The following is a 26,903-nucleotide window of genomic DNA, read 5'->3' on the forward strand; positions in this document are numbered from 1 at the left end:
CAGAGGTTGGAAAATGGGCTGTTTCAGGCCTCCAGAGGGTCCCCGGGGAGCAGGGAGACCATTTTCGCTATCCCCAGGCATTGAATTATGAGTGTGGGCACTCACGCATGTGTTATAGCAAACGCACATGCGCTTTCGGCACCCGAGGAAAAAAAGATTCGCCATCACTGTTCTAGTTCCGCTCCAAGATAACTTGGTAGGTAATATATTCAGACAAGGTCAGTATGGGATTATTTGGATCCAGAATTTTTTGTAGATCCCTAATTGTTGCTACAGACTTTTAATATTACAGTGCTATTGTGTAGTTCTAGCATGTCTCCCAGCAGTAGGATTGCAATGAAGAATAATGAATATTACAGACTTCCTTTGTTCTTTGTTCTCTTATGGGGTAGACTCAGAAATCAGGCCTGGTCAAGGGACTGGTGTATATTAACAGTGCAAAACTCTACATTGTGACTGGTATGATAAATCCAAGGATGTTTTTTCCCAACTTGGGTGCTATTTACAACCTGATGTTCTCAGCAACACGTAGCCTCCTAGTATCTCTTTCAGAACTATCACTTGAGTCTATTTAATCATCAGCCATTTATTATAAAATCTACCTGAGCATTTGCCCTTAAACCTTTGCACTGCAACTGATTTAGCTAAGTGAACATATTTCCTCCTGGCTTGGCTATGCCTACAATAACTGCAAAAAAGCAAAATGCTCGGTGCCAAGGCAGAAAAAGGGCCTTCTTTATCTTAAAAAATATTTACCAAATGAAGCAGCATCTGTCAAAAGTTCAGAGGTAGTCATAAATTTAGATGGAAACACAGTTCTGTCTACTGAAGTTTCAGAAGGAAGTCTAATATGCTGACATAATATTTAGGAAGTTGAGGCTACTTAGCAATTAGTTTTCGCTACTGCTTGTTCCTTTTTTTTTTTTTTTGTTCTGAAAATCTGTTCGTGCCTTATAAGTGTGTGTGTGCACTTTTTATCCTTTTTAATGCTACTTTAAAATGGAGAGGGGGGAAAAGATCTTAACACAAATGGCTGGTAGTTTTATAGACTTTCCTGTGTTCACCAATAATTATGCTTTTTGATATTGGAGTGACAATATGTATGTTTTCATTGAATTTTTGCTGGCACTCCCTTTCCCCTTTGTATAAAAAGCTTTTAAAAAAGGTTTCCAGATTTCTAGAATTTCTTGATATATCTGTAGTACCTGATGTGAGCTGTATTTCACATTTTCAAATAAGCCAGATTAATCTCTGTAATAAACTTTAAAAGCCAATTAATTGGGGAGGGAAGTTTGCACTTCTCTGTATGTTAATATTCTCTAGTATTGTGATCTGTAGTGCGGGTGTGTATATATTTTTTATTATTTTGGTCTGTTTTACATGAATATAAAATTTTACCTGTTTATGAAACAAGATGTTGGCTTGTAAATCTTCTCTACGGCTTTAGGTGCCCAGTAATAGGAGGAGATCAGTGTGTGACTGGTAGAAGTCCAGAGCTTCAAAGCTGCTAGACAAGAGACTTAAAGCTGCTTGGGGCTTTTGCTGGGCTCCAGGGATTTGGTATAGTCTTTAAATGTATTGCTACTATCATTATCAGTGGCAGTAAAATGAAGAGCAGAATTGAGCAACAGCAGTGGTAATGGAAAAATTGCCATCCCTCTTCATTCAAGATATCTTTCCCTTCTTAAGTTAAGTTTACTTTGAGGCTCTTTATGATTGTGACTCGCAAGAGGAGGCTTAAAAAACACAGTGACAGAAGAGTTTTGTTCAGCCATCACAATGATTCCACCGCACCCATTGTATTTCCCAGAACGTGGCCATACAGCTCAATATGCCTTTACATTTTGAAAATGTATGTGTAAAATCCCTTGTGACGTCAGAGGCCCTTTGTCTCACAAGTTCATCCAAAGTACAAAAGCTGCTGACAAAGTTTAGATTTTTTAAAATATATTTAAAAAAACCTATACTTAGGCTCCCTACCTTGAAAGAATTCGTACATGCAACCTGCCACATTCTGGCCGGGAAAAGGGAACTTTCTGCAAATAAGGATATAGTAAAACCATTTGATCTTATTTTATGCCAAGGGTTGTGATAAAATATTCAGCATCTTACACCAGCAGAGAGAGCTGAATTACTGTGGTCTGCATCTGAGCATAGCATTCAAGTGAAGTGTGGTTGCAGCAGTCCTTTGTTAGTGATTAAGATGCGGTTACACACATAGGAGCAGTCACCACTTTTCACCTTCTTGGGTCAGTAAGGGCTTGATTTCTTGATTGAAATAACATACTGGAATATGATAGAAGCACGTAGGAGCTTGTACTGTAGTTAACCTATATCCCCTTGAGGAACTGGGCATACTCCCTGTTCCTTTTTATTTAAAAAAAAATATTTTTGCTGAATTTTTTCCACCATTATACTGTGAGCCATTAATATACAGTGGTATCTCTATCTACAAATACCTCTACTTATGAACTTTTCTAGATAAGAACCGGGTCTTCAAGATTTTTTTTGCCTCTTCTCAAGAACCATTTTCCACTTATAAACCCGAACCTCCGAAATTGTAACTGGAAAAGGCAGGGAAAAGTCTCCATGGGGCCTCTCTAGGAATATCCTGGGAGGAAACGGCTTTCACCATTCCTGTGGTTTCCCCAATTATTTGCTTTTACATTGATTCCTATGGGAAAAATTGCTGCTTCTTACAAACTTTTCTACTTAAGAACCTGGTCACGGACTGAATTAAATTCATAAGTAGAGGTACCACTGTACTGATTTTGAAAATATGTTTTTTTTTCCCTGCAGTGATATCGTTTCAAAGTTCCACTCCTTTTGTTCATTTACCTACAGGTACTTCTTGACATAATCACCAAAACCAAGCCCAAAATATCCATTTAGAAATGCTTAGAAGCAAAACTGTTAAGTGAATTTTACCCCCAGTTTACAACTTTTCTTGCCCCAATTGTTAAGTGAGTTGCTGCAGTTGTTAAAGTCAGTAACACAGTTATTAAGTGAATCTGGATTCCCCATTGACTTTGTCAGAAGGTCACAAAAGGTGGTCACATGACCCTGGGACACGGCAATGGTCATAAATACAAGTCAGTTGCCAGGCATCTGAATTTCGATCACAGGACCATAGTGCTGCAACAGTCATAAATGTGAAAAATGGTCGTGTCACTTTTTTCAATGTTATTGTAAGTTTGAGCAGACACTAAACCAATTGTTGTAAATCAAGGACTAGCAATTGCAATAGCATTTAGGCTTATAAACCGCTTCACAGCTCTCTCTAAGTGGTTTAAAGAATCAGCATATTGCCCCCAACAATCTGGTCCTCATTTTATCCTAGTACAGGAGGTGTTAAACTTGATTTCATTTGGCCTGCATCAGGGTGGTGTTTTACCTGGGGGGGGGGGCAGGGGGGGCATAGCCAGTTTAACATCACTTGTGTTGGGGGTGCCTGTGGTGTCTGAGCGCTCCACCAGCAAAAATGGACTCCAGAGCTTCCTTTTTCAGCTGCGATGGCCTCCTGCAACCCTCTGCCAGTGAAAATGGAGCTCGGGAGCTCTGAGCTCTGTTTTCCCTAACACAGGCATTGTGGGCGGATCTTTCGCTGTTTCCAGGGCACCCTACAGGGCAGAACTAAGCATCCCAGCTGGATCGGCGCTTGGGCCTCGAGTTTGACACTCCTGGTCTAGTGGTTAAGGCTCCAGCCTACAAACCGGAAGACTGAGTTCTAGTCCCACCTTCAGGATGAAAGCCTTGGGCCAGTCACTCTCTCTCCGTGCACAATGTCAGGCTTAAACAATAAGCTGGTTGGTCAATTCCTGTCACAACTAATGCTCAGTTGATTGAGCAGGGGGAATGGACTTAACAGGAAAATGCTAGGAAGAAGCAACTTAAAAGCTTATACAGTGGTACCTCTACTTACAAACTTAATCTGTTCTGTGATCAGGTTCTTAAGTAGAAAAGTTTTTAAGAAGAAGCAATTTTTCCCATAGGAGTCAATGTAAAAGCAAATAATGTGTGTGATTGGGGAAACCACAGAGAAGATGAAGGGGAGATTCCTAGAGGAGCCCCATGGAGGCTTCTCCCCGCCTTTTCCAGCCCTGTTTCCTCCCAGGAGATTCCTAGAGAGGCCCCCACGGAGGCTTCTCCCTGCCTTTTCCGGTTACAGTTTTGGAGGCTCAGGTTTGTAAGTGGAAAATGGTTCTTGAGAAGAGGCAAAAAAATCTTGAACATCCACTTCTTGTCTAGAAAAGTTTGTAATTAGAGGCGTTCCTAGGTAGAGGTACCACTGTATTTTGGTTTTGTTGTTGACACTGTTGTGTAATCTCCCTGAGATTCTTTGCCTCCCTCCTTATGGGCAGTGTTGACAATTCCCAAGGCTCTTTTACTTAACTAATATTTGTTTTAGTACCAGGCTCTTGTGTCTCACACCTTTCCTTCTCAAACCATCACAGCCACCTACTGCAATTTCTGAAGGCACAATACTCTGAACAATATTGTTGTGACTAAACTATTACAAAACAGAATAAATTACATGCCCCGACATCATGTTTCATTTTTGCTTGGTTACGGCACAGAAGGATACTTGCAGCCCCAAAATAGGAACTAGAACCAGACACTCAGCTTTCAACAATAGGAAACAGTTGTTGGAGTTAAGCAGTCACCACAAGAAATAGTTGGGAAAACATCTGGCTCAATTCAAATTGGATCTGACCGAGAAGGAGGCTCAGCAGAAGCACCTTACTGAGGACTAGGGGCATAGGCTTTCCAAGCAGAGGGAAGATATGTGGGAGTGCAAGGCCAGGTACCTACAGCTGGAGGCTCAGCAGGCTGAGATGGTCAGCCAGTTCCAGGTTGTGATACAGCCCCACTGGAACAAAGGCTTCTGGCTCTTTGCCAACAGTGGTGCTACCCTCCAACCTTCACCCAAAGCTCCGGATCAAGAGGTTGAAATTCCAAGTTGGAATTTCTGCCCCACTCTGACCTGCACAAAAAGACACCAAAGGGGGAGACTCTCTGCAGTGACACAAGCATTCACTGCATGTATCCAGCCCAGAGCTGTAGTTTGACGACCTCTGATTTAATTTTTCTGCGGACCACCAAAATTTTCTTGCGGACCACCAGTGGTGACCGCTACTCTAAGGCAGTGGTTCCCAACCTTTTTTTGGCTGTGCCCCTTCTAAACATCTCTAAAATCTTGACGCCCTCCTCCGTGACATATAATTCTTAATATTCAAAAAGGGAACTACTCATGCAGAGGAAGCCTAAAAGACCATTGACTTGGTTTAAACAAGGTTCCAATTGTCCCCATTAAAAATCAAATTGCCCCTCTGGGGCGTGGGCCCCACGTTGGGAACCACTGCTCTAGGGGTTCTTTGTTCCTCTAAATCTGAATAGCTGCATATATATGGTGTTCTGTGAAGGGTTCTTTTAGGTACACAAAGGAGAGGAAACACTTCTCCAAACCTAAGTAGAATTTCAACATAGATCTTACAGCACTAAGTAGTTGCAGCACTACATTTCTCTTCCAACTCATCAGACAAGTGCTGATCTATGAATGAAATCAAGTAGCTGAGGTTTGCAAATTGGAAGCGTACTTAGATAAATAGGAAACATTTTGTTTGCATTTTAGGCTTTTCAATTCTTACTGGAGAGAGCCTGTTCGCTTAAGTAGCAGGCTAGAAACCAGAAGACTATGAGTTTGTAGTCCCACTTTATGCACAAAATTAGCTGGGGACTAGGTTAGTCACGCTAGGACAGTGATGGCGAACTTTTTTTTCCTCGGGTGCCGAAAGAGCGTGGGTGTATGCTATTACGCATGTATGAGTGCCCACACCCATAATTCAATGCCTGGGTAGGGTGAAACCAGCTTTTTCCACCCCTTGGAGGCCCTATGGAGGCTGGAAATGGCCTGTTTCCCAACTTCTGGTGGGCCCAGAAGGCTCATGTTTCACCCTTCCCAGGCTCCAAAGGCTTCCCTGGAGCTGGGGAGGAAGGTAAAAACACCCTCCCCCATCCCCTCCAGAGGCTCTCTGGAAGCAAAAAATGCCCTCCCCGAACAAAAAATCAGCTGGCTGGCATACACATGCAGGTTGGAGCTGAGCTAGGGCAACTGCTTACGTGCCAGCAGATATGGCTACATGTGCCACCTGTGGCACCCGTGCCATAGGTTCGCCATCACTGCTCTAAGAGGAATTTCTCAAGGGTCAGGAGTGACCCAAGTGTGAGGGGTGGGGGAGAGAATATGACACCAAAACAACACAGAGATTATGGTCTCTGACAGAATTGGAACAAATCTAGGAGACAGAAGAAACCAGAACAGTGTTCAATAGTCCTTGTTTAGCAACCGCCTCATTTAGCAACCACAGTTACAACAGTGATGAAAAAGTAACTTTACAACCAATCCTAACATTTATGACCTTTTCAAGTCTGCAAAGCAAAGCTGAAGCAAGCTAATAAGTACAGTTGCAGCTTCACTTAGCAACCACTTCCCTCAATAATGAAATTTCCAGTCCCAATTGTGGTTGCTAAATGAGAATTATTATTATTATTATTATTATTATTATTATTATTATTATTATTATTATTATTATTATTATAGTTGAAAGGGACCCTACAGGTCATCAAGTTCAACCCCCTGCTTGAACAGGAAATCCTACAGCACTCCAGCCAAATGGCAGTCCAATCTCCTCTTGAAAATGTCCAAAGTTGGGGAGTTCATAACCTCCGCTGGCAGGCCGTTCCACTGGTTGATCACTCTCACCGTCAGGAAATTCTTCCTTATCTCCAGGTTGAATCTTTCCTTGGTCAGCTTCCAACCGTTGTTTCTCGTCCAACTCTCTGGTGCCCTGGAAAATAGTGTGACCCCCTCCTCTCCGTGGCAACCCCTTAAGTACCTGTATACAGCTATCATGTCCCCCCTAGCCCTTCTTTTTACTAGACTATCCATGCCCAGTTCCAGCAACCTTTCCTCGTATGGCCTGGTCTCTAGTCCCCTTATCATTTCAGTTGCTCTTTTCTGCACCCTTTCCAGAGTCTCTATATCTCTTTTGAAGTGTGGTGACCAGAACTGGATGCAATACTCCAGGTGTGGTCTGACCAGGGCCTTATAGAGTGGTATTATTACCTCTCTGGTCTTGGAGTGTATCCCCCTGTTCATGCAGCTTAGGATTGTGTTGGCTTTTTTAGCCGCTGCTGCACATTGCTGGCCCATGTTTAGCTGGTTATCCACCAAGACTCCAAGATCCCTTTTACCCAGAACAGTAATGTATTTTGTAACTTCTTCTAAAGGAACTCCCATAATTTTTATATCTCATATGGGTACCATCCTACTCTACTATTTTGAAACAGAAAATATTTGAATGTCAATATAATTATTTTGAGACTTCAAAGTTTATTGCTAGCATCCTTCAGCAGGCCAAGAATTGTGGGATGTAATGCAATTATCTTTGTTTATCTTTCCAGAAAACCAAAGTTGGGAACTGACTTTTAGCAAACCTGACTGAAGTGTTATAGAGGGGGAACCTATAGGAATTAACTGACATACTTAGTTGCTTGCCATAATCTTATTTCCATCTCATGCAGTCTACCTAATTCATGATTATCTCAAAAAATAGTGGGAAAGTTTTACAATGTACCTTACAATAGTTTCTGAAAATTACTTCTCTTCAATGAGATGGAATCCACCCACTACCAGTATCAACCTGGAAGGACCAGGAGACCTTAAAAGCCTTTTTGCTATGTTGGATTCTCAGTTTCCTGTTCAATTTTAGTTTGATTTCATTGTACAATACATGAAGAATTTGGAATAGAAAACAATTATTATTGACCTTGTCAAATTAGCATGTCACATTATCTTTCAATATAACTGAAAAAGAAAAGGTAATATCATTTTAATCAATTCTCCATAATAGCAATAGCATTTAGACATATATACTGCTTCATAGTGCTTTTACAACCCTCTCTAAGCAGTTTACAGAGTCAGCATATTGTCCCCAACAATTTGGGTCTTCATTTTACTCACTTCAGAAGGATGGAAGGCTGTGTCAACCTTTAGCCGGTGGTGAGATTTGAACTGCTGAATTACAGCTAGCAGTTAGCTAAAGTAGGCTGCAGTACTGTACTCTAACCACTATGCCGGGAGGGGGGATCCCATAATGGTTAACTTCTTCTCTAGATGTCTTGATAAAATTAGCAGTTCATGCCTTTGGGCCTCCTGAATACAGAGACGCTTGGTTGTTTGAAGTCTTCATTTCTAGATATAGCTATTACACAGCTCCTAGCTAAGCAAAGTCTCTGCACTACTTATCTAGGATTTACTCAGAGACAGAAGTTTTAGCATGAAAAACAGGGAGCACACAACTTTGCAACAGCACCACATAGTGGTCAGTTGAAGCAGGGCTGCTTAAGGCAGATCCAAGTTGGTGAAAGCAATGGAAGCAGAGGTTAAATGGGCGTAGTGGTAGTGGCGGCTGCTGGTGGTTTGGACAGCATGAGGCTTGCCCACTCACCCAGACATTTCCATTTTCTTTTTTTTAACCCTCTGCACATGAGCAAAGCCCCCTGTGCATATAAGGAGGGTGAAAAAGCGTGCGCTTCTGAACTGATAGGGAAGGTAGGTAGTTTCACTGCTGAATGGAAGGAAGTTTTTTTTAAATCCCCATTTCCTATGCATAATGGCCCTGCAACCTTTTCACATTATTCTCTAGTAAACTAGTCCTAGACCAGTGATGGCGAACCTTTTTTTTCATTGAGTGCCGAAAGAGAGAGCGCACATGCTATTGTGCGTGCGTGAGTGCCCACCCCCATAATTCAATGCCTAGGGAGGGTGAAAACAGCTTCCCCCATCCCCTTGAGGCCCTCTGGAGGCTGGAAATGGCCTGTTTCCCAACTTCTGGTGGGCCCAGTAGGCTCTGTTTCCCAACTTCTGGTGGGCCCTTTCCAGGCTCCAAAGGCTTCCCTAGAGCTGGGAGACCCTCCCCCATCCCCCTGGAGGCTCTCTGGAAACAAAAAAACGTCCTCCAAGAGCCTCTGTGTGGATCAAAAATCAGCTGGCCGGCACACACATGCATGTTGGAGCTGAACTATGGCAACAGCTCACATGCCAACAGATATGGCTCCATGTGGTTCACCATCACTGCTCCCTGGAGCCAGAGGAGGGTAAAAATGCCCTCCCCCATCCCCTTGGAGGCTCTCTGGAAGCCAAAAACACATTCACAAAGCTTCTGTGCAAGCCAAAAATCAGTTGGCCGGCACACACATGCACATTGGAGCTGAGCTATGGCAACTGCTCATGTGCCAGCAGATATGACTCTGCGTGCCACCTGTGGCACCCATGACATAGGTTCACCATTACTGTCTTAAACCAATAGGCAAATGTGCTTGATGATCCTTCTTTGGCTTCATCTACTGGACAACTTCAGAGTGGGAATAACAATTCAAGCCTTACTCCTGGAAGAGCATTTAATGGATTTTTTTCATTGAAATGCTGTCTACAGCTGTCTTCCTTGCTGTGGGAGCATGCTTCCTGCTAGAACTGGCTGATTTAGCTTGCCTGCTGTATTTACAGAAACAAGAACTAGAATCCCAATAACACTGACCTGGCTGATGTATTTATTCACACCCAGAGGGAAAATGTTATTAAATAAGAGGATTCATTTCTTTTCTGCTGCATCACAACAAATAGCCATGCAAGGCAGCGTCAGGTTTTCAAAAAAGGCCAGCCACTGTCAGCCTTCTTTAAAATGCTCATAGACTGTCACTAAGACATCAAGGGTGAATTTAAGAAATAGTGGTTCACAGATACCCACAGAAGCATTGTACTTTTTTTGCAATTACTAAGGATACAACATGGGTTTGCACCCAAAATCCAAATATGTTCCTGTTCCATTCTCCAAACCATTAACTTTTTGCCTTCCTCTGTTAAGGGTGGAATAGAAATCTAGATAGATAGATAGATAGATAGATAGATAGATAGATAGATAGATAGATAGATAGATAGATAGATAGATAGATAGATATAGATAGAAAGATAGATACATAGATAGAGATAGATAGATAGATAGATAGATAGATAGATAGATAGATAGATAGATAGATAGATAGATAGATAGATAGATAGATAGATGATGGATGGATAAGATAGATAGATAGATACATAGATAGATACATAGATGGATGGATAAGATAGATAGATAGATAGATAGATAGATAGATAGATAGATAGATAGATAGATAGATAGATAGATAGATAGATAGATAGATAGATAGATAGATAGGCAGGCAGTTATATTCAGGCCCAACAAGATTTTTTCATAAATATTTTTTTTGTCAGTGTTAGGGCTCTTCTCAAACCTGCTAATAGTAGCTAGTAAAATGCTTGTGTCTATAATCTTGAACTAAATGGAATAGAGCACCATAGGGCAACAATTGTTCAGCCAAGGTTCCTCAAATGAACCAATTTACAGAATGCATCCAAAATCCAGATCACACAACACTCATGGGATTAAAATTGTTAAATTTGTAATGACTTCAGATGTGGTTCGAAAGAATATAGAACCATAGGTCTGGAAGGGATCTCAAGAGTTCTAGTTCAACTCCCTGCTTAAGACAGGAAACCTTACACCAGTGATGGCGAACCTATGGCGCGGGTGCCACAGGTGGCATGCGGAGCCATATCTGCGGGCACACAAGCTGTTGCTCTAGCTCAGCTCCGATGTGCATGTGTGTGCCGGCCAGCTGATTTTTGGCTCACACAGAGGCTTCCAGAGAGCCTCCGAGGGGATGGGAGAGGGTGTTTTTACCCTCCCCCAGCTCCAGGGAAGCCTTTGAAACCTGGGGAGAGTGAAACACAAGCCTACTGGGCCCACCAGAAGTTGGGAAACAGGCCATTTCTAACCTCCAGAGGGCCTCCGGGTTGCAGGGGAAGCTGTTTTCGCCCTCCCCCAGCATTGATTTATAGGTATGGGCATTTGTGGATGTGCGATAGTGCACGTGCATGCTCTTTCGGCACCGGAGAGAAAAAAAGTTCACAATAACTGCCCTACACCATCCCAAATGGTTGTCCAGTCTATTTTCGAAGCTCTCCAGTAGTAGAGCATTCATAACTCTGGGAGGAAAGCTGTTCCATTGATGGTACTCACAGTCAGAAATTTACTACTTACATCTAGGTTGGATCTTTTTTTAACAAGGTTCCAGCCATTACTTCTTGTCCTGCCCTCTGATGCCTTAGAGAACAAGTCAAACTTTCTCCCAGTTTCCTTTCTATTCCTCCTTAGGCCCAGCAAGCTGGTTGTACCATTGGCTGCTAGAGGCAATCAGTTCTGGTTAAGGTGAAAACCAGAATTCCCCTCTGCTTTTTTTTGCATTTGGTCCTCCTGTTTTACTGTTGCAGTAAGGAAATATCTTTGAAATGATGACCCAAGAGATCACGGGTTGTCTAGTTTTATTAAATAAGGGTTATATTCAGCAAGCTACAATCGGGGATTATATCGACATGGAGATGAATGTAAACCCAACATCCTAGATCAGTGATGGCCAACCTTTTTTCCCTTGGGTGCCGAAAGCGTGCGCACATACACTATTGCACCTGCGCGAGTGCCCACACCCATAATTCAATCCCTCTGGAAGCCAGAAACAGCCCATTTCCAAACTTCTGGTGGGCCCAGTAGGCCCATTTTTCACGCTTTCCTCCACCCCACTAGAGCCCCTCCAGAAGCCAAAAATGCCCTCCCAGAGCGACCCAAAAAATTAGCTGGCTGGTGCGCACATGAAAGCTGAACCTGAGCTAGGGCAACGACTTGCGTGCCAGCAGATATGGCTACACCTGCCACCTGTGGCACCTGTGCCATAGGTTCGCCATCACTGTCCTAGATCACATTTCACATATGAATTGGCTAATTCTGCTTTAAGTTAGCAGAAGCCTACTTTTCCAGAAAATTTCCTTGGCTTGTAGCAATAAATAGCACTATAAGAATTTTTTTTAAAAAAATAATTAAAGGCAATTGTACAGGAAAAGTAAAGACAATCTATCCTCATGGCTCTTGAATAGAAAATGTTTCACCTTTGAAGAAGAAAAAGGTAAGCATTTCCCTAGAACAAGTGAGGGGGGGCTGCAAAACATTTAGGACCTCTGTCAGTACCAAACCAGATCCTTATGCAGCCCCACTATCTAATACTCCAATGCATTTATTTTTTGAAGGAGTAACCTTTCAGCCTCCTTTGTATTTCTTATACATTAACTGTTTCAATCTGTTAAGATGATCGGCTCTTGACCTATGACTTATTAATATCTTTAATATTATTAATATCCTTTCACTATTTAAAATGGATATTTTCAAGGAACTCTAGTAGATTAATGAGAAAGTATTAATCTCGGTATGAACAACATTCAATCTATATTATTAATACAGACTTTTATAATGTAGTCCATCAAATTGTCCCACGTAGAAAGGCAGGAAAAGAAACAATGGAATTGCAATAAATAACTGGAGGTATCCATTGTGGTCCTTGTGGTTCACCTTCATGCTTGTGAACACTCTTGCTCAGAACTTTTTAGTGCAGTATTTCTCAAGCTCAGAAACTTATGTGCTTATGGAATTCTAGGAATTGAAGTCTACAGAGTTTAAAGTTGCTGAAGTTGACAAAGTGTCCTAGAGTTGAAAAAAGGTGTTTGGCAAGAGCCTGCACCCCAAACAACGAAGCCTAGTTCCTGCCGAATCTTTCAGTTTATTTTTTGCACATGCACCTTAAAGCCTCTTGTCGTTATGCTTTCTCAGAATTATCTTGTTCTTCTTTCTCATCTTTTCAAAATTTAGGAGCTTTCACTACAATTATCTGGTGAAATGAATGTTCCAGTGTTATTCAATTTCAGCATTATTAAGACTCCATTTTGTGTTGTGAGATTTATTTTGCCTACCCGTCCTTCCAGGGTCATAAACTGGAAATGGTTGCATGCTTTACAATAGACAGTTGTCTTTTCACTTGCAGCTCACTCTGTAGTGGTGATTTAAAAAAAAAAGAACAGATGCTTCATCTTTCTCCAAACCACCTACCGTATCTTCAAAATTGTTTGTCAGCTCTTCCTATTGAAAGTGTAACTAAATTCACTACCGCCTGTAGAAGCATTTGTAAATATATAAAACCTGTCTTTCTCATCTCATTTAATCTGAAGTGTTCACATTGTTCTTTTAGTTAACGCTCTTCTGTGTTAATTTTAAGAAGGGCCCAACTACAATTGTCTTGATGGAGGCTCGAATGTTGTGGCTTCTTCACAGCAGCCATTTCATACTGTCATTTGTTTTGAACAAACCACTTGCAGCATCACTTCATCCCTAAAAATATAATCTTAGACCCTCTAGAATCTCTGCAAATCATGTTCCTGACAAACAGCATGGCGACCCAATTATCGAATTACAGGTGAAACTCGAAAAATTAGAATATCGTGCAAAAGTTCATTTATTTCAGTAAGGCAACTTAAAAGGTGAAATATAATATAGGAGAAATACTCATTACATGCAAAGCAAGATTGTGCAAGCCGTGATTTGTCATAATTGTGATGATTATGGGGTACAACTCATGAAAAACCCCAATCCACCATCTCAGAAAATTAGAATATTACATGTGATCAATAAAAAAAGGATTGTACATAGAACAATATTGGACCTCTGAAAAGTATAAGCATGCAGTACTTGATTTGGGCCCTTTTGCAGCAATTTCTGCACATACATACACACACACACACAGACCAAGAAATAAACCAGGAAGAATAATAAAAAAAGGCATTGTATCAACTTCTGCTTGAAGCCAGTCAAGCCTATTCTTTATTTTTTATCTTTAAAAAAAACACGCACAAAACACAATAACCTAGCCTTTAATGCTGGAAGTATACATGAATTTTACATAGGCTATGTCTACCATTGTCAAAAATTCCGCCCCCATAAATCCCACCCAATTAACGTACAGATTGATACAGATTGATATATAACATTAAACATTAAGACAGACTTTTAAAGACATGGATGAGCCTAAGGCCATTGAAGAACATCCCAGTTAGAAGGCTTAGGAAACTGGAATACTAGAACATCCTTTTGTCCAACAGATATGTGGTCAGTGAACTTGGAAAGTAAACAGAGCAGGTTTCATGTTATGGCATCTGGTTATCCTTTTCAGAATGATATACCTTTTTGTATAAGGCAACAAAAGCATTGAGGCAAATATTAGCTCAACACGTCTCATATCCTAGCAAGTCAGGTCTTCATAATTGCTTCTATCCCATGTAATATAAAAAATGAGGCACAGATGTGTAATGTAATGGCTTCCTTTCAATCAGAGTGCTTTATTAATCCAGACCATCCTGATCCTTCAGTCTGTTTTCAGATTTTAAAAAATTTCAAGAAAGAAATATGGAAGCAACAAGAAACACTAGAAACGGTTTTTAGTCCTTTCTACTCAAGGAATGTCTTCGTTTTTAGGAATAGGGCAAAGGAAAAGCAATAGGATTAAGGATGGGTAAATAATACTGTACATGAAACATGTATTTTAATACCAATTATTTAATTGGTTCTGAAATGTTATGTCCCTAGACCACACATAATGAATAGTGCCAAGAAAGAAACTAAGGTATAGTTGGGTATTGAACAAAATTTGCAGAATAGCAAATGGTTCAACCACTGCTTAACAGTAGTAAGAGACAAATGGTAAAATTATAGCAAAGTCAATTATGACAAATAAAAAGTAAGATTTCTACTGTTATGTAGCACAATCTCTCTCAGAATGACTTCTCTTGATCTCATGTCTAATCAATTGACAGATGAATCATACTCCTATTATTATTACCCTGCGTGCCTAAGTAATACCGTAGTCAGACTTACCTGCCTCTGAGAAAAATTACAGCCACTTAAACTCCAAGAACTGATTTTTACCGGCAAATTTTAGAGTTGGATTTAAGCTGATTTAATTTCAGGAAATTAGTGAGATTCAGCTCAGGGAAGCTTACTAGGCAAATTCCTGTAACACAAATGCTGTATTACCTTTTAAAAACTAGTATTTTACTTCTTTCCTGTAAAACAGGATTCTTTCCAACACATTGTGCCCTCAAATCACACTAATTGAACATGTGAGAATTACTGGAAATGATGTTGTTAAAATCACCACATCATTAATTGTTTAAAAACTGTCAAGGCTATAAATGAGAAGCTATCACTTTTTGGCATGTTCTCATTTCACCTATCTCTACTTTCTTTTTTGAAAGAAAGAAGAAAGGCAAGCACATATTTATTTTAATCATGCGTGTCCATTTAATTATACAGAAATGAGTAGGAAAAAAGGTGGCCCCTGCATATTTTAGAAGAATGAGTTCCATACAGTTAATCTTCACATTTATGAATGTTCTGCCTATTGGCTGTAGCTCCAAAATTGAAATACATCTTACTAAATGGTTCTTGACTCTAATCAAGGTCTAGTGAATCTGTTACTAGTTGAACTAGGATTTAAACAGGCCTTTGCCTAAGGTAGTTCAAACAAATCACATAGCTCTTAAGAGTGTCCCGTTCTTTTAGCCTGGCTGCATGTTTCAAAAGACATTGGCAATTTAGTTTACATTCTAAAGAGACACAAAAGTAGGAAACGAAACTTTCTGAAAAATCTCTCACAGTAAAATATATGAGGAAGAAATAACAGGCTGAGGTAAATTCTTCGTAAATTTTCTTTAGTCCAACTTTAACGTTAAAGACTTTCTTAGAAAGGCTGAGTCTGAGCCTGGAGGGTTCCTGTTCTGTTAGCTTCTAGATTTAGAAAAGACATCCCAAAATCTAGAAGGGTCAGAAGACTTATTTGCAAATGTAGATAAAAGTTTGGTAGAGTAAGTCTCAAAGATGTAGCACCAACCATATGGACATGGATAACCTGTATGCCATGCCCTCGACATTTACTGAAATGAGATTTAAGATACTGAACAATCCAAGTGAAACAGAGATCTGCATTGCAGAGAATACAACGAACTTCATTAGCAAATCTTCAAACAAGGTGCTTACATTAAAACACTAGCTGTCATATAAAGGGGAGCTATGGCAGATGCATTGTTCATATCAGAGGAAAATACAGAGACAGAAGGCTAAAATAGTGAACAACAACAACTGGGATAGCTCTTTGCCCCTAAGTACCTATTATGGAATCGTATTACTTATATATTCGTCTTGCCATGAAGCTTCTTAGCCCCGATTATATTTATTGATGCTAAATGGCACAGGATGCTGAAAAAGAAAAATGGCTCTTCTTCTTGCTCTCCTTTTTTCTGTGAAAAGTGTTCATGAAATGAATTATTTACAGAAGGAAGACGAGCCTAGGTATACTACTACCTAATGGCATGTTTCCTCTTGCAATTCATTTTGGAGACATACCCAAATTGGAATGTTTGGTATCCCAGATACTTTGCTTTTTAGTTGTTTCTAATAGAGTTGGCCCTTATGAAGAACTATAAATAAGCTAATTAAATATTGCAGTACTAAAATGGGGTCTGTCGAGCTGCTGCAATGCAAAAGAAACAACAGGACTATGGCTTTTTTCGGAGATAATTGGAAGGAATCCAGCCTTCCCAACACGGCCCTGTTGTGAGGACCTTACAAAACCACCAGCCGCTGCTATTCCTCTCACGGACTTCAAAAACAGTCCCTTCTTTAAAACTGCCAGTTTCGTCATCTCCTTCAAAATCTGCCACAGCCACATACAGGGCTTCTTTGGAGACATCCAGGTTGGTAATTGGAGTGGATAATCTTTCCTTCTCCACAGGCTTGGGCAATGACTTTTGGCCTGAGCTGCTTTTTGTTTTGGTTTCCTCTTGGCCAGGACATGGAAGGAAGGCTTTGGCTTTTGGTGGAACCAATATTGGCCTACTAGACACTGGTGGGACAACAGGCACTTCCTTCTGTGGGGCTTTATGTTCTGCAGGGGGAGCAAATGAAACTGAGGGTGCTGGCCCACTTGATTTCTTAGGAGGTGGAGGCCTTCTGGGAGGTACTACCGGACGTTGAGGGGGTTCCCTAGCTACTGGAAAGCTGCCCTTGGGTTCATTTTCACCTGGCTTTGATGAACCCACAGGAACTTTGGGGAAAGGAGCTTCCTTAAAGATTTGGCTGTCAGGTCTAGAGGGAGGTCTAATCTCCATGTTGGGCCTTTCCTGAGATTTGACAAAAGATTCTACTGGAAGTCCACTGTTACTGAAGGCACTCTCATTAACCACGGGATCCTGCTCCGGCAGCTTCTCTTGAGCCTTTGCAGGCTTGAGTTTGCTCCTCAGGTTGCAGAGATCTAATTTGTTCTCTGGCTGAGGAGGATCTGTCCTAGGAGCAGGTGCCGGCTTCGGTTTGATCTGAGGTTTTGATTTCAGAAAAAGGTTTGGGGTAGCTGCTTCGGGCTTATCCTCTGGGGGCTCCATCTTTGGTTTCATTGGCTTGACTGTGGGCCGGAGGTTGGGCTTCTTTATTTCTTTTGGAGAAACCTTATGTCCACACTCAAGACCCATTTCGTTTTTCAACTGGAACAATTTGCCCTTCTCGGTTTTGAGCTCTGGCTTCTTGTTGTCCCTTGGAGGCACAATCTGCTTTGGCGGAACTGCAGGCAAAATCATGCCAGGAGGCTTTGGAGGAGGCCGCTGCTCCAACCGTTGCCTTTCCATCAATTCCTCTTCTGACTTGATTATGGATTCTTTCCTTGGAGGAAGACTGGGTTTCTCCTCCGTATCCCGATCACCTATTTCTTCATACCCAACGCATATAGAAGCATCACTGTTCTCTGGCAAAGCATCCTGGGACATCTCCTTCCCTTTCCATTTGATTCCATATTCAATACCATTAGGTGGCGCTTCGGGCAGGGGCCGAGATGGCCCAGCAGGGTCTCCATTATAGCTGTTCTCTGCTGTGCTGTCACCAAGGCGTAGCTGTGCCATCTCATTTGGTAAGGGTGCCAGGAAATTAGGCCTGCACGCATTGCTGGTTTTCTTGTATTTGTCAATAAAAGTAGCTGGTGCCCAGCCTTCCTTCTCCTCGATTTGAATATACCACCAACCACTTAGGTTCTTCTCAATTACCTGGAGAAGGAAATAAAGCCACCATTCTTTAGAACTTTAAAACAACTACATTACCTAAAATGTGTGAGATTACGTTTAGCATGAAGATTCTGACTGGTCTTTTTTTCACTCTCATATTTCACAGAACAGACAAGCAGCCATCTAGTTTTAATCCACAGATTCATCGCCGAAAAACTACTATCAAGATAGTTTACAGTGATGAGTCTGTGGGCTGAAAATGAATATAGAGTATGATCAAATCAGTCGATCCTAAAGGAAATTGACTGTTGTTTGAAAGGACAATCAAATACTTTGGCCATCAAACAAGAAGAGAAGACTCACTGGAAAAGACCCTGACGTTGGGACAGATTGCTGGCAAAAGGAGAAAGGGATGGCAGAGGCTGGGATGGTTACACGATGTCATTGAAGCAATGGGCAAGAGTTTGGATGGACTCCAGGAGTCTGTGGAGGACAGGGGGCCTGGCTTGCTATGGTCCATGCGGCTGCAATGAGTCTTAGCGAACTACAACCAAAAATTCATATCAACAACAGAGATTGTTTTCTATTTAATTGATTCTAACTCTTCGACACTGACCTAAGACAATAAAAGATTAGATTCTCAATTTGGTGCCATTTTGTTCTCTACAGCACAAATAATTATAAATAAATTAATAATAATAATAATAATAATAATAATAATAATATAATATTTAACAAAGATATGATTGTTAGCATTTGTCACCCAAAAGCATTACTAAGTAGCTGATAAAATTTGCATCATTTTTTTGTTCAGGTTTAATTTCTGCTTGATAGAATGATAGCCACTGAATCCATCTGATGGACAATGTAAGGCATGACCAAAGTTCTTATGATGCAATCCCAAGAGAGAATCAAAACTATCAGAATCAGATTATTTATGTTATTGATCATGAATGAGTGGTTTGATTACCTATCTAAGCATGGGCAGGGCATTCAAGCAAGTGATCCCAGATGACTTCTAATAAATGGTTCAAGAATTTCTGATATACTGTAACAAGAAAATTAATAGTCACTAGATGTCAGCATTGAGCCATCTATAAATGTGCATAGCCTTGATACCAGAGAATAGGAAATACATCTCTGAATTTTAAAACTAGGAATATATTGATTGTCCTATAATTTAGTAGTGCACAGATGGCAAATCAAGATAAGGCCTCCACTTCCTCAAGTTAAAAATATGCTTAATCGGAGCACAGAAAATTTGCCTTTCTTTGTAATGCATCGTTCAAAGGAGGATGACCTCCTTTCTTGTGTTTATGAAGTCACATAAGGGCACGGATCTAACTAGAATCTTAGTAGTACATTCTGTTGGATCAAACTTTTCTAGTTTGTTTTGTTCAAACATCTTCTATTCTGCTCAAATTTAAGTGGAGAGAAGCAGTGGAATATATTTCTGACTCAAGTAGTTGAGATGGGAACAGTTATAATGAAGGAAAAAAATCATTACAAAACTATGATTAAAACACAACACGTAGCTTATTAGAACTGGGTTAGCTGACAATGAGTCTGCGGAGAGGGGCGGCATAGAAATAAAATAAAATAAAATAAAATAGATAAAATACAATACAATAAATACAATACAATAAAATAAAATAAAATAAAATAAATAAAATAAAATAATAAAATAAAATAAATAAAATAAAAATAAAAAATAAAATAAAAAATAAAAAAATACTATACCATTGTAAAAGGTATAGAGAGCATGTTTTAAAGGGAGCTCTGTAGAAGAAGCCAAGGATTATGGAGAGGGGCCTGACAAGACTTTGTCTCACCTCTACTTTCAGTCCTGCCTGGAAGCTGATGCCATCCGGGATGATGGTCTGGAAATCAGCAATAGTGTAATACTCTTCTTCCACCTGTGGGGGCACTGGAGGCTTTGGTAGATTGACACACCGGGGCTATTACAAGAATATTAAAAATATGCATCAGTCATCTTCTATCCACAAAAAAGCAATTCTTTACACATTAGGCATTCCAGTCTCCATCTGCAGGATCTGCAGGCTCTCATAGCAAGCGAAAACCAGGAGATTGACAAACCCATAAAAACATTTTTCAGCAGAGTCTCTGCAAAACAAGAGATGAAACGTTCCTTCGGTCAATTCCAACTATAAAATCAAAGTTGTATGTTTATAGAAAATTGATAGTGCTTGGAAGCAAAGCTAAGTAGAAATAAAAGGGGGGGGGGTCTGGGGCTTTAAATAGTTAAAACCTGCATTAATTGTATATAACAAAGTTATTCAATGTTGGAAAAATCCCCATGTTATCAGTTTGATTACAGGTACAAATTCCAGAAACAGAGTTCTTGCTATGACAACTATCCAAGTCACATAAATAAAAATAATGATTGCATCCCACCCAATTAAATGCCTTGGGGACAAAGCTCATACTACATTGAACTTTATTTACTCTCCATATTTTTAAAGGGAAAAACAAGTTAGACATGCCAATTTCCTCTTTTAACTGACATACTATAAAACTGCTTTGGACATGGGGATTGATGCAGGCATAAAAGAGGCAGCAAGACTTGTATCTCTCTTTTATCTTCCCAATCTCTTTCATCCCATCTGATTAGTTGGTATCAGACTACTTGAATGCATCGGGAAGCAACACTTACTATTGTGAGATCTCGGCGAGGAGGGGGTCTTTGCCTCATCTTTGGTGACTCTGTCAAAACAAATATTTAAATGTGCTGCAAAGTTATCAGCATGGGTTTCAGAAAACATTCGTGAACCACACCCAAGCTACTTACAATCGCAACTGAGGTCAAAATTGCTGTGGTTAAGCAAGACATTTTACGACCTTCCTTGCCACAGTTGTTAAGTGAATCACTGCAGTTATTAAGTTAGTACGTCAGCTGTTAAGTGACTCTGGATATCTCATTGACTTTGCTAATCAGGAGGCCACAAAAAGTATCACATGAGCCCAGAACAGTGCACCTGTCATAAATGTGAATCGGTTGCTAAATGCCTGAATTTTGATCACATCCATGAGGATGTTTCAATAGTTGTTAAGAACGCCCTGCCTGCCAATCAAAAGCAAAACACAATACAGTGATCCCCCGCTCGTTGCGAGGGTTCCGTTCCAGGACCCCCCGCAACGAGCGGGTTTTCGCAAAGTAGCGCTGCGGAAGTAAACACACCATCTGCGCATGTGCAGATGGTGTTTTTACTTCCGCAGCGCTAGCGAGGAGCCGAAGATTGGGGGTGGCGCGGTTGTTTTAAAACATCGCCGCCGGCATGGGGGGCTTGCCAGCACCCCCCGGACCCCCAACCCGGGTTTGGGGGGCTGCTAGGAAGCCCCCCATGCCGGCGGCGACGTTTTAAAACAGCCGCGCCACCCCCAATCTTTGGCTCCTCGCTAGCGGGCAGGCAGGCGGCTTGCTCTCGCCGCTTTCCACCTGAGTCCTGAAGCGAATTCGCTTCAGGACTCAGGTGGAAAGCGGCGAGAATGAACGGCGTGGGCGGGCGAAGGGCGGGCGGCAGCGAGGAGTTTGCGTTGGCGGTGGGGAAACTCCTTGCTGATGCCCGCCACTCGCCCTCCCGCCAGCAAGAGGGGGAAGACCCAGGGAAGCCGCCCAGCAGCTGTTCTGCCGGGCGCCATCTACGCATGCGTGCCCATAGAAAAAAAGGGCATGCATGCGCAGATGGTGTTTTGACTTCCGGGTTCAAAAATCGCAAATTACCCTGTTCGCAATGGTCGGGGACGCAATAACCGGGGGATCACTGTACAGTGTTCCCTCGATTTTCGTGGGTTCGAACTTTGCGAATAGCCTATACCACATTTTTTCAAAAAATATTAATTAAAAAATACTTCACGTGTTTTTTTTCTATACCACGATTTTTCCCACCCGATGACATCATACGTCATCGCCAAACTAATAATTTTTGCAAATAAATAACGAAAAAAATAATTATTGTTAATAAATAATTATGTTTATAAATGTCAGGATCACTAAGTGTCTTATTCAATGGTGAGTACCAGTAAAAATGGTGAGTAAATGGTTGTTAAGGGAATGGGAAATGGTAATCTAGGGGTTTAAAGTGTTAAGGGAAGGCTTGTGATACTGTCCATAGCCAAAAATGGTGTATTTACTTCCGCATCTCTACTTCGCGGAAATTCGACGGTCTTGGAACGCATCCCCCGTGGAAATCGAGGGAACACTGTATTCGGTTCAAAGAAAAATGGATAACCCAAATTTAGAGCCGTGAAGATTTCTTGCTTTTTACCTGATTGACCAATTTACTTCAAAAAACACTTTCTTCATTGTTCCCAACTTACTTCGCTGAAGATCCACATTGGGCAATGGACGGCCATCATATCTTCCGTCTCTTTGATTACTCAGCCCATCCTTGTCTCGACCTGGGGAGTTCTGCTGTCGAGAAAGTCCATCCATATCCAATGCGTGGGAATGGGCTGAAGCTGCAGAGCCCAGTTTTGACGTAAGTAGGTCTCCGCTCCCTCTTTTCAGGTAAGATGCTGGAGCCCAGCCCTCCTGACCCTGATATCTAAAGAAATAGAAATAATCTGATCTCTTGTCTAATTAAATTAGCTTTATTGATTAGCCTATAGGCCAGTGATGGCGAACCTATGGCACGGGTGCCACAGGTGGCATGCGGACTCATATCTGCTGGCACGTGAGCTGTTGCCCTAGCAACGTGCATGTGTGTGCCGGCCAGGTGATTTTTGGCTTGTACAGAGACTCTAGAAGGGCGTTTTTGGCTTCCAGAGAACCTCCACAGGGATGGGGGAGGGCATTTTTACCCTCCCCTGGCTCCAGGGAAGATTTGGAACCTGAGGAGGGTGAAACACGAGCTACTGGGCCCACCAGAAGTTGGGAAACAGGCGGGGGAAACTGTTTTCACCCTCCCCAGGCCCTGAATTATAGGTGTGGGCATTCACACATGTGCGATAGAATGCACATACACTCGTTTGGCACCTGAGGGAAAAAGGTTCACCATTACTGCTATAGGCCATATCAAAGTTTAAGGTTCAAACATATATTACCAAAAAAAAAAATCCTATACAAACAATTTAAAATAAGAGTACAGTAAAATACAACAGTTATAGGATAAAATACAATAAATTAATACAAAATACATAAAATAGAATAAAATGACATAAAATTATATTTCTGTGTCATCCCTGTAATCTATCCCAATCAGGCCCACATGCCGATCTCAGTCGGACCATTTTAGTCAGAAATTGTGCTGTATTAAATGTTGTTTTCAAATTAGGCCACACATGAGGTATGTTGTTTTAATGTGAGCCTCCCACTGGGCCATACTTTTAATGTATGGATCAAGGTACTTATCTCTCGCCCCCTTATACAGACAGAAATGGAATAATATGAGTCAGGTCTTCTACCGCTTCAGCTTTGCAAATTCATGTACGTTCATTATATGGAATATAATGGAATCTCCCAAATCTAACCATCTTGTCTAATTGTTTTACTATAGTCAACAAATTTCCAACACAGTCTCATCCATAGTAATGCCCGATAGCAAAACCAGAGTTCCAAATTCAGTTTTAAGATGATGATCTGAATATTAAGCCCTACATGGCATTGGGCCAGAATACATCCGGAACCCCCTTCTACCGCACGAATCCCAGCGGCCGATAAGGTCCCACAGAGTTGGCCTTCTCTGGGTCCCGTCGACCAAACAATGTTGTTTGGCGGGCCCCAGGGAAAGAGCCTTCTCTGTGGCGGCCCCGGCCCTCAGGAATCAGCTCCCCTCAGAGATTAGAATGGCCCCCACCCTCCTTGTCTTTCGCAAACTTCTTAAGACCCACCTTTCTCGCCAGGCATGCGGGAGTTAAGTTATTCTTTCCCCCTAGGCCATTACAAGTTATGCATGGTATGTTTGTGTGTATGTTTGGTTTTTTATAATAAGGGTTTTTAGTTGTTTTATCAAATTGGATTGTTATATGTTGTTTTACCATTGTTGTTAGCCGCCCCGAGTCTGTGGAGAGGGGCGGCATACAAATCCAATCAATCAATCAATCAATCAATAAAAAACTTTTTAAAAATTATTATTTTGCTTGGAAATATCTGGCACATGCTTTCCCAAAATACTGGGTAATTTGAAAGTTCTTAAAAATAAGTAAACATTTCTATTTGTAAACCTACTTAATTTTTACCCACTGTTTTGCATAAAGGAGCCCAAGACTGTTGTGGAGACAAAAGCACAAAATAATTTGTAATGTGCAATGTTGGGATAATCTTCAGAAGTGAACAGATGAGCATAGCAAACTTTCCTAGAACTTGGGAATCTGTTCTCTTTTGCATTCCTTTGCAAGATGGTCCGACATCAAGCAGAGTCATTAATGTGATTAGAACAGGTATCATCATTCTGATTAATTGGTGCTAATTATTAACCATCACAAGGCTTTTGTAATAACAAGACTTAGGTGAAGATTCACCCAGTAACACATTCTGTAAGCCTATGTTGAAGATTTCCATCACAAATACTGATTGTTTTTTTTTTCTTTTTAGGGGGAGGATGTAATCAAATGTAATCACAAAATACAACCTTAACATGTGAGAGGAACTTTCCTGGTGATTATTCTTCTTATTTTTTTAAAAGCAAAATATAGTATTTTTGAGCTTAGAGGATATGGTTCTAAAATCTATGTTAAGCTGAGCAGGATATAGATTGTGTGCCTACTATTCTTCTTCTAAAATCAGAATTATTATTTATTTTTCCAAAGCAGAATGAATGTTACGAGTTCCTGTCTCTATACAAGGACTCCTCAACTTATAAACACAACTAAGCCCAAAATTTCTGTTGATAAGTGAAATATTTTAAAGTGAATTTTATCTCATTTTACAATTTTTCTTGCCACAGTTAAGTGAACCACTGCGGTTTTAAGTGAAATCTGGATTCCTGGTTGACTTTGCTTGTCAGAAGGTTGTAAAACTGCAATAATCTTAAATATGAATCAGTTGCCAAGCACCCAAAATTTGACCACATGATTGTGGGGATGTTGCAACAACTGTTATAAGTGTGAAAAAAGATCATGAGTCACTTTTTTCAGTGCTATTGTAACTTTGAACAGTCTTATTGTAAGTAGAAGACTACATGTACTAGAAAGTTTTTGTCAGCATATGGTACATAACCTACTTTGGGGTTGCCATATAGTAAACTAACAATGCTGGTCTATGAAAGTAAAGACTGTATCTTTAAGAACTTTGACTAGTTGGCCATCAGAGGGCGCCAGCACCATTCCCTGTGGGGGGAGTTACTTTGAGATATCTTTGCTTGTGAGTCGTATTATTCTTTGCTGTGCGTGGTTTGTAATCTATCATTAATATTGTATATTTGTAAATAATAATATTGTTAATACTGAGTCTTTAATTGGCTAGCCCACATTATCTACACCACTGCAACCACTCTGCTAATTGTATGTTGAAGGTTTCACACAGAGCTGCATCAAGACATACTAACAGTTGTTCTCCTATTCCAGTGATAGCAAACCTATGGCACGGTTGCCACAGGTGGCACACAGAGCCATATCTGCTGGCACACGAGCTGTTGCCCTAGCTCAGCTCCAATGTGCATGTGTGTGACAGCCAGCTGATTTTTGGCTCACACAGAAGCTCTGGAGGGCATCTTCAGCTTCTAGAGAGCCTCTGGCAGGATGGCAGAGGGCGTTTTTAGCCTCCAAGGAAGCCTTTGAGCCTGGGGAGGGCGAAACATGAGCCTAACAGGCCCACCATTTCCTGCCTCCAGAGGGCCTCTGGGATTGGAGAAACTGTTTTCACCCTCCCCAGCCATTGAATTATGGGTGTGGGCACTCAGGCATGTGCAATAGCACATGCACAAGCTCTTTCGGCGCTCGAGGGAAAAAAGGTTCATCATCACTGCCCTATCCCATCACTGAAGAAAATTGCAAAAACAATGGAATAACTTGTGATCCAATGTGTCTATTTCCCATTAATGCCTTTTGAATCATGACTGGAAATATACCTGATTTTCCACCATCCCTCCAGATTTTTCTGGATCACCTCCACCGCAGCTCCTTTGTCCAGGTTTATTTCATCTTGATCGCGAGCAGCATAAGGGTAGATCACCATATACACCTCTATTCGAAGAGAAATGTAGCAGTAAAAGAGAGGTGGGAGGGAAGGTAAATAATAATTGGGAAGACATCATTTTAAAAAACAGAACTAATCTAAAAATCCATACATTTTAGATAATTTAGCACAGAAAACTGGCCCTCACAATAGAGTGGAATCAACTGATTGTTGATATTCCACAATAGAGTTGAATATACTGACTATAGTTGATTCTGTCCTTTTGACAGAAAGGCTCACCAAGAGCTCAGCATCACCTTTGAAAGACAGATTTTCATAATTTATTGTAAAAGTCTAATGCAGCTCTACAATGCCTCTCAAAGAACCTCTATGTTCTTTTTTCTAAGTAAAGCAGGAACACAAAACTGGTTATTTACCAAACCTGGTAATCCAGAAAATAATGTGGTATGTTTTTGTTTAACAAATGACCAAACCAGTTCTACATGATCTGTTTTTTTGTTTAATTTATTCCAAGCGTTAGCTGCAAACTACTAGATGCTTCAATACAGATGTCATTTTAGCAATCTTGTTCAAACCCAATGACAGTTCATTCAAATGAACTATTCATGTGAACAATGGAATAAGAAACATGTCTCTTGTAGGCTGAAATACTATGCAGTTATGTCATCTGTTTCCCTAATGTATCATAGAAATAGATTTGTCATAGCTGCAGTAATTGCTGGGCCACTTAAGGTTGCTTTCTTGGGAAATTATTTCTTCTTCCAAAGA

At 40.9% G+C, this 26,903-nt stretch overlaps 1 protein-coding gene across 3 annotated transcripts in view; it reads right to left on the reverse strand.

The window, feature by feature from the left end:
- Positions 1-13,786: 13,786 nt before the first annotated feature.
- The window catches only part of SH3PXD2B (SH3 and PX domains 2B), a 151,632-nt gene continuing 138,515 nt past the window's right edge, over positions 13,787-26,903 (reverse strand). For all 3 annotated transcript variants that reach the window (XM_070739409.1, XM_070739407.1, XM_070739410.1), the window contains 5 exons: positions 26,068-26,182; positions 22,379-22,605; positions 20,715-20,764; positions 19,873-19,998; positions 13,787-18,082 (listed from right to left, as the gene is read on the reverse strand). In XM_070739409.1, the coding sequence (XP_070595510.1) occupies positions 16,550-18,082; positions 19,873-19,998; positions 20,715-20,764; positions 22,379-22,605; positions 26,068-26,182 (2,051 nt within the window). In that variant the 3' untranslated portion in view covers positions 13,787-16,549. The remainder of the gene's footprint in view (positions 18,083-19,872; positions 19,999-20,714; positions 20,765-22,378; positions 22,606-26,067; positions 26,183-26,903) is intronic.

Source organism: Erythrolamprus reginae, chromosome 2 (assembly GCF_031021105.1).
Source record: "Erythrolamprus reginae isolate rEryReg1 chromosome 2, rEryReg1.hap1, whole genome shotgun sequence".
In the NCBI taxonomy this organism is placed as follows: Eukaryota; Metazoa; Chordata; class Lepidosauria; order Squamata; family Dipsadidae; genus Erythrolamprus; species Erythrolamprus reginae.